This window comes from Dromaius novaehollandiae, chromosome 2, assembly GCF_036370855.1.
Source record: "Dromaius novaehollandiae isolate bDroNov1 chromosome 2, bDroNov1.hap1, whole genome shotgun sequence".
Taxonomy (NCBI): domain Eukaryota; kingdom Metazoa; phylum Chordata; class Aves; order Casuariiformes; family Dromaiidae; genus Dromaius; species Dromaius novaehollandiae.
Window position 1 is genome coordinate 89,011,072 of NC_088099.1, and position 13,187 is coordinate 89,024,258.

Below are 13,187 nucleotides of genomic sequence, written 5' to 3' on the forward strand. Positions count from 1 at the left end.
TTAAATGGATTTATGTAAGATATACTGTGCATAGCAAGCAAATACAATTTCAGGTATAAGGCTTTCAATCTATTACTGATTTAATTTGACTTTAAGAAAAGAGAAAGAAATATAACAAAGATATTATTCACTGTTTGTGATGTGCTAAATCAATGTAATTATTCTTTTGATGACGAAAGTATATATAGCTGTTGAATTAATGAAACTTTTCAGCTACTTTTCCCAGCTATTATTTTAATAACATATGCAACCTCCAGCCCTGGTGAGATTTTGGCATTATAGCACAAGGCTGAACTCTGTCTTGTTGTGGATTCATTATTTCAGACTCTACTAGTAGGTCCATAGATTTTAATGCCAAATGGAAGCCATGGTGATCATCTAGGGCGGTAGCTAATAAAATCACTGGATAAGCTTTTAAAACTAATGCTGGAAAATCACCTTTGGGTGTCTCATCTACAAATAAGAGTTCCATAAACATAACTTAAATGTCTCAGCAATTTATACACAGGAAGAATAGAGACCTCAGGTGGGAAAGCCAAAAATCTCATACTCTAAACAGAGAAGTGATCTCCATGCTTTTGTGATCCAGATCTCAGAAAATCTTGTCGTGAACGTAGACACTCACAGGATTTCTTTATAAAAAAGAAGGAGCGGGGCTTTTTTATATTTTAAAAGGTGGTGGCTTTGTCAGATTCAAGTACTACCTAACACTTTAATCCTGGGCTAGTTCCCTATTAATACTGTAACCATGCAATTCTTATTATCCCTTTGGCATCCTCTTGCTGGGTTTCACAAATAAATTGTTTAAAAAAGGAAATTGGATATGATAGCCATCATCCAAGCATGTCCATGGGATTGGGAACTTCAGGGACCCTGGGTACCATTGAACTTAAATTTTAAATTCTCAAACCAAAATGACTTTGTTCATGTACAGAAAGAGAACTGTTAGGCAAAACAAGGTCATGCCTACTAAAGCTTACTTGCATTTAGGATTAGGTGTCTGATGACTCTTTTTTTTTTTTTTTTTTTTTTGAATCACAATTTTGGTTATAGACATCAAAAGCTTACATAAGTTTTTCATTTATTTGTCTGATTTTTAATCTGTTTTCCAGTATAGCAGTTTCAAGGGCTTCCATTGATTAAATCTTGCTTCACTTCTAGTAAGTGTTGGAATCAGAGCATAGTTCCAAAAAATATCTTAAAAATTGCTGGTGATCAAGAATCTATCACAGACTTTTATAAATACATAATTCAGTTATCTTTGTGGATTTTTTTCCCCTTCTGATCTAAACTTGTTCAGCTCTCATTTTTTAAAATGAACAGATGACACTCCCAGAAAATGGTGTAAAATAAACCTTTAATTACTTCCATGATTCTCTGAATCCTTTACAATATTCTGCACTCTTGCTCAGCTGTAGACTCTTGCAGTGAACTTCTTCTGGAAGTCTTATCCATACCAAGGGCAGTAGTTCTTCTTCTACAATAACTTTTTTTTTTAAGTGTAAATACTTCAACAATATAAGTTATTTCATGTCATAAACCTGCTGCAAAATTGGAATACAGTTAAAAGTGTCTGGATCCCTGCATCCTATCTCTGTAATTGCAAAAAGTAGGACCATGTGATTTACTAACCTGTTTCTGGATCCACCGAGAAATATGGCTGTCCTTGGAGGATGCTGTACACAATTTTGGCACTGTTTCCGTAGTTGGCATCATCAGCATCTGTGGCTGTCACTTGAATAACAGATGTACCTAAATGGATACCAGACAAGGAATCAGTGGATTTTAAGACAGCTACTTCGTATTAACCACATAGGCTTTTATTTCAGTAAAAAAATTGAACAGCATTCACTGGAGGAATCCAGTGGTATCCTCTCCGAACAAAATATTTCCTTCCCAAGCAAACAGTAAAATAAATTCACATCTTCCTCATGACTAAATCTAAAATCATTATCACTTAAGCTCTGTGCTTCATTTAAACCTCAGTAAATGCATAGGGATTGGCACATGTCTCTGAAACCCAGTGCAGCATTAGTTTTCTTCCTGTGATCAAACAGATTTGAGGATTGTTTCCTGGTAAAAACATGACATCAGTTGTAACTGTTCACTGAAGTTGTAGGTACCTTCTGTGTGAAAAGAATTATTAAGATTTATAAGTCTGGCTTAATTGATAAATTGAAGCAAATTTCCCCACTGCTAGAATGACAACCTCCAAATACCTAATGTCAAACTGAACACAATACTTTGTCTCATCCTAAAAAATTCTGAAGATGTTTTAAAAAATTAGCTCAGTTTTGCAGTCAAAATTGATCAAAATTATCCACCTATTTGGCAAATAATTTCAGTTAAACCACAACTATGTTTTTTCAGCAAACATTTTTTTGCACGAAAACAGCTTACTCAGGTCCTAGATCACAGTGTGGAGAATATAGGATATGCAGGATTAAGAGCATTGGGAGCCAATACTTTGGATGTAGCTTATGGATTAGAAGCAAATGCAAGCATCTGTAAAGCCCTTCTTATGAGATTTATAAAAGGACAAAGCTATTCCTACAAGATTTTATTTCTCAGCAATTTTCAAGATGTCAGGATACATTTTGCTGACACAATCTAGAGCCGGTAAATTTCTGGATAAATGCAGGCAGTCCAGCAGTTAGAAGTGTAAAGGTCCTTAACTCCTTGCCATGGGGATATGGCTGAATAGAGGAGAAGCTCTTTGCCCTATTTTCGAAGATGATTTTTCTCTGTGTATCTCACTTCCCTGGTGAATGCTGTCCACTTGTAGGGATATCACTTCCTATTCCTATTTTTCTTCACCTTCAGTATCTCCAGACTAAAGTTCACCCAGATAACTTGCAGCCACGCACCAGCCTAGACTGTAAACTTAGAAGATGCTCAATCACCTGTGACTAATGGAATCTCAGTGCTTCATGTATCATGTATATGAAGGCATGGGGAAAGCAGAAATCCAGAGCAACCAAAACAAAAGAATTATGAGAGCAGGTGTTTTTATTAGGTCCTCTCAGATGCAGGTGTTTTCCCTTCGTAGTATGTCATACCAGCTTACACGTACAGAGAAGCCGTAATCCTACAGAAACTTTGGAGGTCACTACCAAAAAATTCAAGTGGATCTGATGTAGAATGAGATCCCATTACAGTGTGCAAAATATTGGTGTTTTCTTTTGTTTGTCCAGTTCTGCAGAGTGGTGAAAATGTGGTGGTGTAGCAGCTGCAGCTTCCTAGTAAACTAATAGTACATTTGGGAAAAATGAATAACAGTATTACATCCTCGGAAAAAAGTAGTGGCAGCATGCAGTTCACTCTCTTCTCTGCTAGCAGGATCTGCTGCAACATTAAGAAGGATCCTTGCAGACAATAGGCAATGCTAGCACTGTTTTTTTTTTTTTTTTTTTTTTTGAGGAAAGAAACTTCTCTGCATTCGAGGTTAGGAATTCAATCAGTACGGGCAGTGAAAAGAAGCAACTCAGAACTAGCTATGAAGTTACTGGAAATAGGATAAAAACAGAACCTGGGTCTTTTAAAGTAAAGTCAGTTATGGGCTATTCCCTGCCCACCCAGAAAATACCCAGAGAAAATGGATTTTTATATAATTTTTGGCTAGATTACCTTACCAGGAACCCTTTGCCCACATTTGCCAGTGTGATTTAAATTACGAATCAGACTGCCAGGCTAGAAATTGGAAGCCTCTTGAGATACTTCTACCACCCTTACTATGGTCATGGGGAGGATCACCTGAATCTGAAACCTTCAAGGTATGGTAGAGAGGCATGCGTGACAACTCCCTTTTGATTTTCATGTTGTGTTAAAACTAGCACACTGATAAACATGTTTGTCAAGCTTTGAGCTAGGGTCTAACTTCTGTTCCAATTAAAAGCCCTATTGGCTTTTGCACCACAGTTTACAGAGAACGAGTTATCCATTAAAGGCGAGCTGGAACAATGACCCAGTTCTCTTGCCCAGCCAGGGTTTGCAATCACCTGCAAAGATAAAGCTGTATGAACAGGCATATTGCTATGAGTCACTGGCTTGATGTTAAATAGGAAAAAGAATCTCTGTCATTTCTATCCTGTAGCTTGTCAGAAGAAAGTAGGTAAGGCCAAGAAATATAATACAAATATGGCCCTCATCTGAAGGCCACATCCTATAGAGATCCATCTCTGTGTCCTCCATGTCAGAACTGGCCAGAAAGATATCCTTATAACTAAATCTCCCAAACATAAAGATTTCTCAAAGTGTCATTCTTCATAACCATGTAAATAACTTGGCTAGGAAACCGGTGCAACAGATGCTGGAGAAAATGTGAGATAGACTGCAATAGCAGTCTAAGGAATAATAAATACATCACTTATCTCCAAAACAAAGTGAATGTGAACTCAATCCTAGGAAGAGTGCCTATTCCACCTCAGGGCAGGCACTAACTCTCAGAGTTCTCAAAAGCCATAGTTTATTTTCTTTTTGTTTCATTTTTTGGGGGATTAATTCTTAGTATTTTTTCAGACATCTTCAAGATAACATTATGGGCTTTGTCCCTCAAGATTTTCTATGTCTGCCTGCAGTGACCAAGGAATAGCAGTTTGTTGAATATGTTGAGTTTGCCAAACTTCACGAGCACTGAAGCTTCAGCATTGATTCTTGGTTTTTGTTTTCATCTTTGCTTAGGTGGTGGTTTGAGTCTGGAAGCTTAGACAATCTGATAACATGTATGTGGGAGGTGGGGTCCTAATATGAAGGTGGAAAAATGCAGAATGAGGATAATTGTGAGGATAATCTGAGAGAAGAAAAGTCTAGACTAAATATGTATGAGTAGTGTTGGTGTGTGTGAGTGCACGTGTGTGTGTATGTTTATAAGAAAGTGGAGTCCAAATAGGAACTCTGTATTAGAGAGAGCATCACTCCATACCTAGGACTGTGGAACTCGGAACCGAGTCCCACTAACACGGATCGCAGAAATCACGGGGAGTGGGACATAAAGTTGAAAAAGCATTTCAAGTGAGAATGCTTTTCTGAATTATATCTTTAAAATTCTTCGGTTACATGTGCTACCCAATCTTTGAAATAGTTCTGGTCTCCGAGCACTTTACCAAGCTGCATTAAAAAGCTGATGTAAATAGTGCACGGAAAATTGGTCTAGAGCAAAAGAGGTCTTCTACTAGATGATATAGGCACACATTTTGCTACCTTTTCATGTAAAGCCTTATTCTTCAGCATGCATCCCTTGTTCCTATTTGGTTCCTTCAGCTGATACAAATTAAAGGAGCTCCTGACAGTCAGAGGAATAGATTTTGCTGAAAACTTTTTCTGTAGCTTTTGGTTTGAACAGGAATATCCATCTTGGAGTAGTTCATTAGCATGTTATGTTCTTAGCTTGGTGTTTTTCAAGATTCCACCATGACCACTGGATCCAAAAGAGAAGCCAACGCTTTAAATGTTGTTCAGAACCATGGAAATTTTATTTCCAAAGGAAATTCTATAACTTCAAAATCCATCTTGAATGGGGTTTTGACATTTTTCAATAAAAATATGATTTTGGATCAATTCAATCATTTAATTTTCAAGAGAAAAAATGTTTTGTTCAGACTTTGGCCTTATAATATAAAGTCTTTTAAAAAGTCACTTGGAAATAAAAAAAAATAATTCTGAAAAATGTTGAAACAGGATGTTTTTGACATTACCAGAAAGCTTCATTTCTATTTTTTCTCAAGTCAACTTCTATCAAAATTGACAGTTATTGAAAAGTTCTGATTTTTCCATAGAATTTTTGTGCCCAGCTCTGTTTAAAAGAGAGCTCCACTCAAAGCTGAAAGGCTGTTTCATTTTCAGAAATAGAAGACCAGCTGGAGTAAGTGGAGAGGCAGGAAGGCCTTTGTGTCTCTAAAGGACAAGCTCTTGTGCTTGCTTCCTGTTTTCAAGCACAAAGACAATCTGCTGTTCATCAAGTTTATTCATGGTGAGAAGATTTTAGAAGTGGATTACTTTTACAAGCTGAAAAGAATCAGGAGAGCTCTGGAAAACCTCTAGAGGCAAAATTGGGAATTTTCCTCTGTTAGAAGCCTAATGAAGGTAAATGGAGGGATAGTTTTCTTAACTAACATGGCTCCAGGGATTATTTTCATGTGGTCGCAGTATAGAGATGCCCCTGCTGAAGACCTGAGTGAAATATTAAGTGAGTTGCAGAAATATTAAGGCATCTTAAACTAGTTTTCTTTTTGGGAAAAAAGTTTTCTCTTGCTGGATAGGAGTAGTCTGTGCTTACGCAATGAACTGGAGAAACTAGGAGCTAGGAGCAGTCATATGCAGCTACCCAGGCTTAAAGATATGTGTGTAGTAACACATATGATCACTGCTAGGATCTCGTTACCACATCATTTGGACTATATCACATCAGGCTACTTTCTATCCGAAAGGGCAAGACTAAACAAGGTTGAGACATAAGCCTTATGATCCTTTCAGTTTGACTGGAAGACAAGCCCTACACAAAAAGCTAGAGGACTAGGGAACTGCAAAGTGAACTTTGCTTTTTTGTACATGACCCCAATTTAGAAGAGATTTAGCTAGACTGCTTTTCCTTTGATATAGAAAAGGCTGAAAGGTTGGTCGCATAAAAGATTTGTAAGAGCAAAGGCAAAGGAAGAAGAAAAGCAGAAAAGGAGCAAGCATGAACAGGTAAACAGATAAATGATCCCAAGCTAGAAGAATATATGGGCATGATTGAGAAAACCAAATAAAATCAAGTTATAACAAATAAGGAACCTGAGGAACCAGACTCAAAGGAGTAATAACATGACATTGGAAAACCAAGAAGGAACTTCAAATGTAGTTCAGCCATATACATTGAATAGAAATGCATAAAAAAAGGGAAAAAAAAAGAGGAGTAAAAAGATGGCATAAAACAGGAGATCCAGTGTTTCATAAATTTCATTTTACCCATTTAATTATTTTCCATAATCTTCTGTATAGCTGTGATGTAAAACTTTATTTCACTTGAAAATATGCTGTCTCATGTTTTTGTGCATATAGTTTTGAATAATGGTTGTTTCGGATGTCAGCTGACATGCTAGCTGCTGTAGGTGGGTCCCTGTAATCCCTGCTAATGAGACTAAAAATAATTAATCAGAGACTCAAAAGAAAAGAAGCTATACTACCTAGGATAATCCTGCTTCCTTTTTCAGAACTACCTTTTCCTCTCTCTTTCACTTTATACTAGTAAAAACAAATGGAACTTATCCTCCCATTTCTCAAATACAAGATGCTATTTTTACACAGCTTTACTCTGGAAAAAATCCTCTGTATTTTATAGATATAATGGAGAAATAATACTCCTCACTTCTTGTGTGTGTTGTGTTTTGATGTTTCAGGGTTTTTTTTCAAAGTTGCCTTTTAATGACAAAATTAAGTCATGTTTTAGGTTATGGAGAGACACTCATTAGCACATATCTACTTACTTTAACATGAGTCCTGTTAACACATAGAAAGGTGCAATGTCACTAGGCTTCTCTGTCTTTAATCTGCCTGCAATGCTGTGTGTGGTAGAGTCTTCTGCCACTGCATATAATGCAAACGCCATTGTAAAATAGCGTCTGAGACTGAACTGGAAAAGGGTGGCTAAAGCCTCTTGCCCTTGCCCTCCTGCTGTTCAATACCTTGATACAATAACTTTAGTTTTCCTTTGTAGTAACTCTAACTGTGATGTGCATCAGATGCCCTGCATGAGAATTTGAAAAGCATTATGGACACAATAAGAAGTGGAAAATAGTAGAAAGAATAGTAGAAAGAATGAGAAGTAGTTTGAAATATTGGTGGATGAACAAATCTGTGTATGCCTATTCTTTAGGGAAGCTTCTCCCCCCTCCCCGTGCCCCCATTGTAAAGAAAGTCACTTCTGGAACAACAATTCTGGTGCCATCAAATGGCAGTGATAAGATAGAGAAAAAAAATAGTCAAACTCAGATGTTAATGTTGACTAGCCATTACTAGCCTAAAGTGACTAAAGAGGTACAGTGATCTGTAAGTGATGTCATCCATAATAAATGAACTGTAGCTTAGAAGTCTTTTCCATTTTGTCCTGTATGCCGTACATACTTGCAATTCGAAAATACACTGCTTTTAGGCAGAGCAAGTACTTGCAGTCTGTGTTCAAAAAGAAATGAAAACCAAGAATAAGGAAAAAAGAATCAAAAAAATATCCTTAAAATTTCTATTCAAAATTATGATAAAACTCACCGCTTGCACATTTCTGGCCCTGGAACTGCTGTGCATATGGTAAGGCTGTTCCAGCTTGAATTAGTTGCTAATGAAACCAATATATTGAAACAGCAACAAGTAATGCCACAATATGGCAGATAATTACCTTGGTTAGTTTTTCTCTGACCACATTAATCGTTTTACAGAGTACCTGAAAACAAGCCAGCTTTACCAACAAGCATCTGCCGTCCATGGTGCATAAGGCACACAAGCTCCACCACAGGAATCCTTGAAGGACTGTTTCCTTTTTTAAAGATGAGGCTTGGGGATCTGGGCACTTTGCCCTACATTTTAATTTCTGAAATGCTCCAAAATAGAGAAACAACTTTCATTTGTCTTTACGAAAATCTTAAGACTTTGTTCTCTCTCAGTCCTGCTAGATAGTAAGCAGATCCTAAGCAGGAGCTCTTAAAGGCTGCACTACAGCTATCTATTGATTAAAAAACTTATTTCAAAACCAGTAATTCCAATAGAGTTTTCATCTATATTTATAAGATATAAAAGTCAGAAGTAATCACAGGTTTGTTATTTCTTCACTGCACTGCTCATTGTTCATTTAGCTCAGCTTTAAGAATGCCATTTATTTAGTTATCTTTGCATGGTTGTTTTGCCCCACACTCAAAGCTCTCTGCTTGTCCCTCCCCCTTTTTTTGGCCAAAAAAGTTTCCTGGGACCTCTGGACAGTCTTTAAAGCTTTCACTTAAAAGAAAAAAAACAAGCTTAAAAGAACAGTTTTCAATAAATGCCATTTTTTAGGACTAAACTTGAAGTTTCTGAGGTACACAGCTGTACATTTTGGGGGACAGGATGCTATATTTCACAGCACAGAGAGGTTTATGTTTTGTGGGGGAATGACACTGTTTAGCTTTTCTTACCTATCTTCATTTAGTCTCTTAATTTGGGCTTGGCTTTTGTATCTCTTTTATATCTTTTGTATTATTAGATTTTGGATAATCTCTTTGCTATGGATTTCTATCTGCGACCAGGACTGGAACATCACTGTCATTTGCATCTTCAAAATTCTTTTTCAATCCAAGTAAACAGCAACCGTAACAGAGTCCCAAGCTTTTCCAAGTTCTACAAGCATGAAGTTGTGATCAGAAACTGCCTGTGAATCTCTATTATGGCCCCGAGAATGTAGTGCATTATTATCCAGACAGCAGACTGGACTCATATTTGTTTGAACTGGAGGTGTTTCTGTCATCAGTGGGAACTCTTGTTTGGGTGGTGATAAAGTCTGTCTCTTTTAACATTAATATAACTGCAGAAAGTAGTCATTTTCTATGAAAATGCAGTAAAGTAAGATATTATTGGTAAACTGAAATTTGCATTAATTTAATGTGCGATTCATGAAAGCCGCTTACTTCTGTCATGGTTGGATACTGTGGATGTCATCTGTGGAAATGGTAACAAAGCTGTAATTTGAAAGAGAAATACAGTCTAAAGCAGAGACAATGAAGCAAATTCCAGGATTATCTTAGTCATGGGCTTTTTTGAAATCGCACTACTTAGAGTACTATTTTTAGACAACAGCAAAGAAGTTCTAGAATTCACATATGTATATAAGTATAAATGTAAGTGTATGTGTACACATATATTTAGACAAAACCCCTAGAGCTTTAAGTAGGGACACTCTAGACACTTTCCTATTTTTTTTCCTGGACATTTCATTCATCTTCAAAAGTGTTCAAGTATCTTGAGTACAATCTGCCAAATGGTTCACATGCACAATCTTCTGCTAAATATTGCTGAGTTGCCAGTATGGTATCAAATTGATCTGTATATCGATTGCAGGAATATAGTGTTTTGGTCATAGTGAATGATGCACATCATGAGGACAGTCTCATTTGGACAATCTCAAATCTCATAGATTTGAAAACTTCAAGCTGGAAAATATTACATTTATTGATTCAAAATCACTACTGGAGGTAATATTCTTAGAGGTGCCTGAGTCCATTTCCAGAATTGATTTAGACACTGGGATGTCTAGGTCTCAGTGAAAATTAATTGGACAGATGGTCCTAAACAGTTTTTCAGCTTCCTTAAGTGGACACAGGTTCCTGATAGCCAAAGTGTCTTTTAAAATGTTACCCATAAATTCACTAAGTCCTAGTCTTCCAGTTCATGAAATATAAGACTTTTTCCTGTTTCTTTCTTCCAGTCTCAGTGCACTAAAGAGGTGTTTATTATTTAGGTGTTTTGCACAACTGTCACATATTTTGACTTTATGAGGAAATAAACCTTTCGATTTTTTGTTTATGTCTCCAATATACTGTGTACATGTTCCTATTTATCACAGGCTATTTATCATTTGCCTTGGGGCAGAGTGAAGTAACTGTTATTGCGCTGACTTTCTGACAGGAGGCTTTGATGAAAATTTGTGACTTATTGACAACCACACTGTTTTATGCAGGTTATTTGCACACATCCGCACATAATTCAGTGGATAGCAAGCTAGGTATTTTTAAAAAGTTACCAAACAGATGTGAGCAATATTATATTAAATGTGAAGACATGAACAGTTGTTTCATAAGGAGTAAAAGTGGTATTGCAGAGAGCTTGATCATGCTTGATCTTAATTTCACAGTATCACTTATATATGTGGTTGCTGGGAAAAGCTATTCTAGAAAGTCTTCTGAGGCACCTGATTAGATAGCAGATAATAAAGTAAACGAGAGCTTCAGACTTGTGTTTGTGAAAAACTTGGGGACACGCATTTTGCTAAATATCAAGAAAAATGTGTTGATTGCAGTGAGAAATGGTACAAGTTTATTGCTCCATGTACTTAATACATGATGAGCATCAGTGGTTAGACATGATAGTCTATGATAAGCCTTTTCTTACTTTCATTTTCTTGACTCTATGAAAGCAGTGTATGGCACAGGAAATTTCCAAAGTGACTATATGATTAACAAGGAGGAAAAAATATGATGTAATACAGAATTCAAGCTGTATCATCATTAATTGAATGAAGAAACACATTCATGCAGTAACTGCCATTTCTATAGTTTATATTCTATGTTGACAGAAACTTATTATCAATTTTCATGCCTATTTTCATGATTTAATTGAAATAAATTCCCTATTTGATTTCCATAATATTTATAAAGCATATATATAAGTATGTATGCATGTATGACCACTATTTTAAGTGAAGAAGCAACTGATTCAATGGTATTGCATCCATTACAGGCAGACACAAAAAAATCCTTCCCTTTCTTTAAGGAGCCGTTTTCTGGCCTCTTTTAGGGAGAATAGCAGAGTTTGGGGGAAATAATGTTCCTTTCTTGAGCTTGCTACTTTAGGTGGTGTTACGCTGCAGCAAAGCTATCCCAGATCATTCTGATTCACATGAGATAAATTCTTCATTTCTCAGTAGCTCTACTAAAATTGAAGGCTGGCGTGGAGGGGGATAGCTCATTAAATGAGTTACCCAAGATTAATAAGGATGTTGGAGCCTGGGCCTTTGTTTCCTGCCTGAGATTAATGTGTTTAGTAAGACCATTATCTTTTTGGAACACTGAAAGTTAAGTTCAAAGCATCTTTGTGTACACTGTGCTGTGTGCAGTGCTTAGTTACTTTAATTTTAATTGCATTAGAATAACTTGTTGTATATTGTCTTGCACCAAAGTACAATCTATTGTGTCTTATTTACACATTTTGGAAATACTTAGTAATTGTAGAGAAATTTGATGAAGAAAATTGCCTTTGTGTTCCACTTACAAAATAGACACAGTCATATGTTAGCGTGTTTTTAAAGAATAAGCCTGACATTTTATACTCAGCTGCATAACATTAGCAACTGGAATATATATTCAGGCACTCAGATAAGTACCTTTGTTTTTAAAAAGTACTGAAAAGCTCTCTTCAGAAGGAGATTACACTAAAAGTATTCCAAGGATTTGCTGTAGTGCTTTGATTTCACAGAATAAAAGAATGAAATAATAGTTCTCAATGTAATTTATAAATTTCGTTTATCATTATTTTTAACTAATTCTCAAACAGATTTAATACAGAGCTAGTTAATTCACTTCATGACTGAGATCTATGCGTCCAGTCTTCCCAGCCTAATACAGCTCCAACATTTGCAAAATTCTATTCTCAAAAATCATTTAAATGAAGAAAAGGTGTTTCTTTCAGACACCTGAGACCACATAAGTCAGCTAATTATATGGTGTGAGGCAACAGGACAGAACTCTGTGCACTAGCAAGGTAGAAATGGAGAAATAATGTTACGACTTTAAGAGCAAAATCTGCCGTTAGCCAACACATTACCTCCTCCCTACTTATTTTAATCTTTTTGTGGTGGTTTTAATATGGAATATAATACACCTATGCCTCCATTTGCCATGTTCCTTCTGATAGAGAAAGGTATGTTCCTAACATTACAAATGTTAATTAGTCCCAGCTATTCCAGTCTTTATCATGAGCTGTTCAATTCCTACGGGCTCCTATATGATCACAGAAATATGAGAAGAGGCTCACTGTACTCACTTTTCGTTGTAGCACATCTTCGAAGCAGAAAAATTATTTGGTGGCTGTACTAGCAACAGCTCGTGAAAGAATAAATTAGATGCCTGTAAGGTGGTATCATGCGTAGGAACTCTGCATTTACTGTGGCTCTGAAAACAAGCTGCACATGGCTGTGAACTGTAACACGTTCATATCAAAGAGAGAAATATTGGCTGAAGCAACATAGCTGTCCTTTAATATTTTCAGAATGGCATTGAGATTTTCACTTTCTAGATGTGAAGCCATCAAAGCTACAGTGAAGGGGCCTTGGTTTAAGATGCCACCTGAAAGGCAGCATCTCTAGCAGTGCAGAACATCTCCCATTATACTGCACCGTAGTGTGAGCAAAAAGTGCTGATGTGAAGAACCCAGCCCCATTATGTTTTTGTCCAGAGATTAGAGTGTTATAGTTG

General features: G+C 36.5%; 1 protein-coding gene across 1 annotated transcript in view; it reads right to left on the bottom strand.

Annotated features, from left to right (window-relative positions):
- The window catches only part of CDH9 (cadherin 9), a 69,377-nt gene that overhangs the window by 23,321 nt on the left and 32,869 nt on the right, over positions 1-13,187 (bottom strand). Inside the window, exon 3 of the mRNA XM_026115582.2 lies at positions 1,633-1,752. Within this exon, the coding sequence (XP_025971367.2) occupies positions 1,633-1,752 (120 nt within the window). The remainder of the gene's footprint in view (positions 1-1,632; positions 1,753-13,187) is intronic.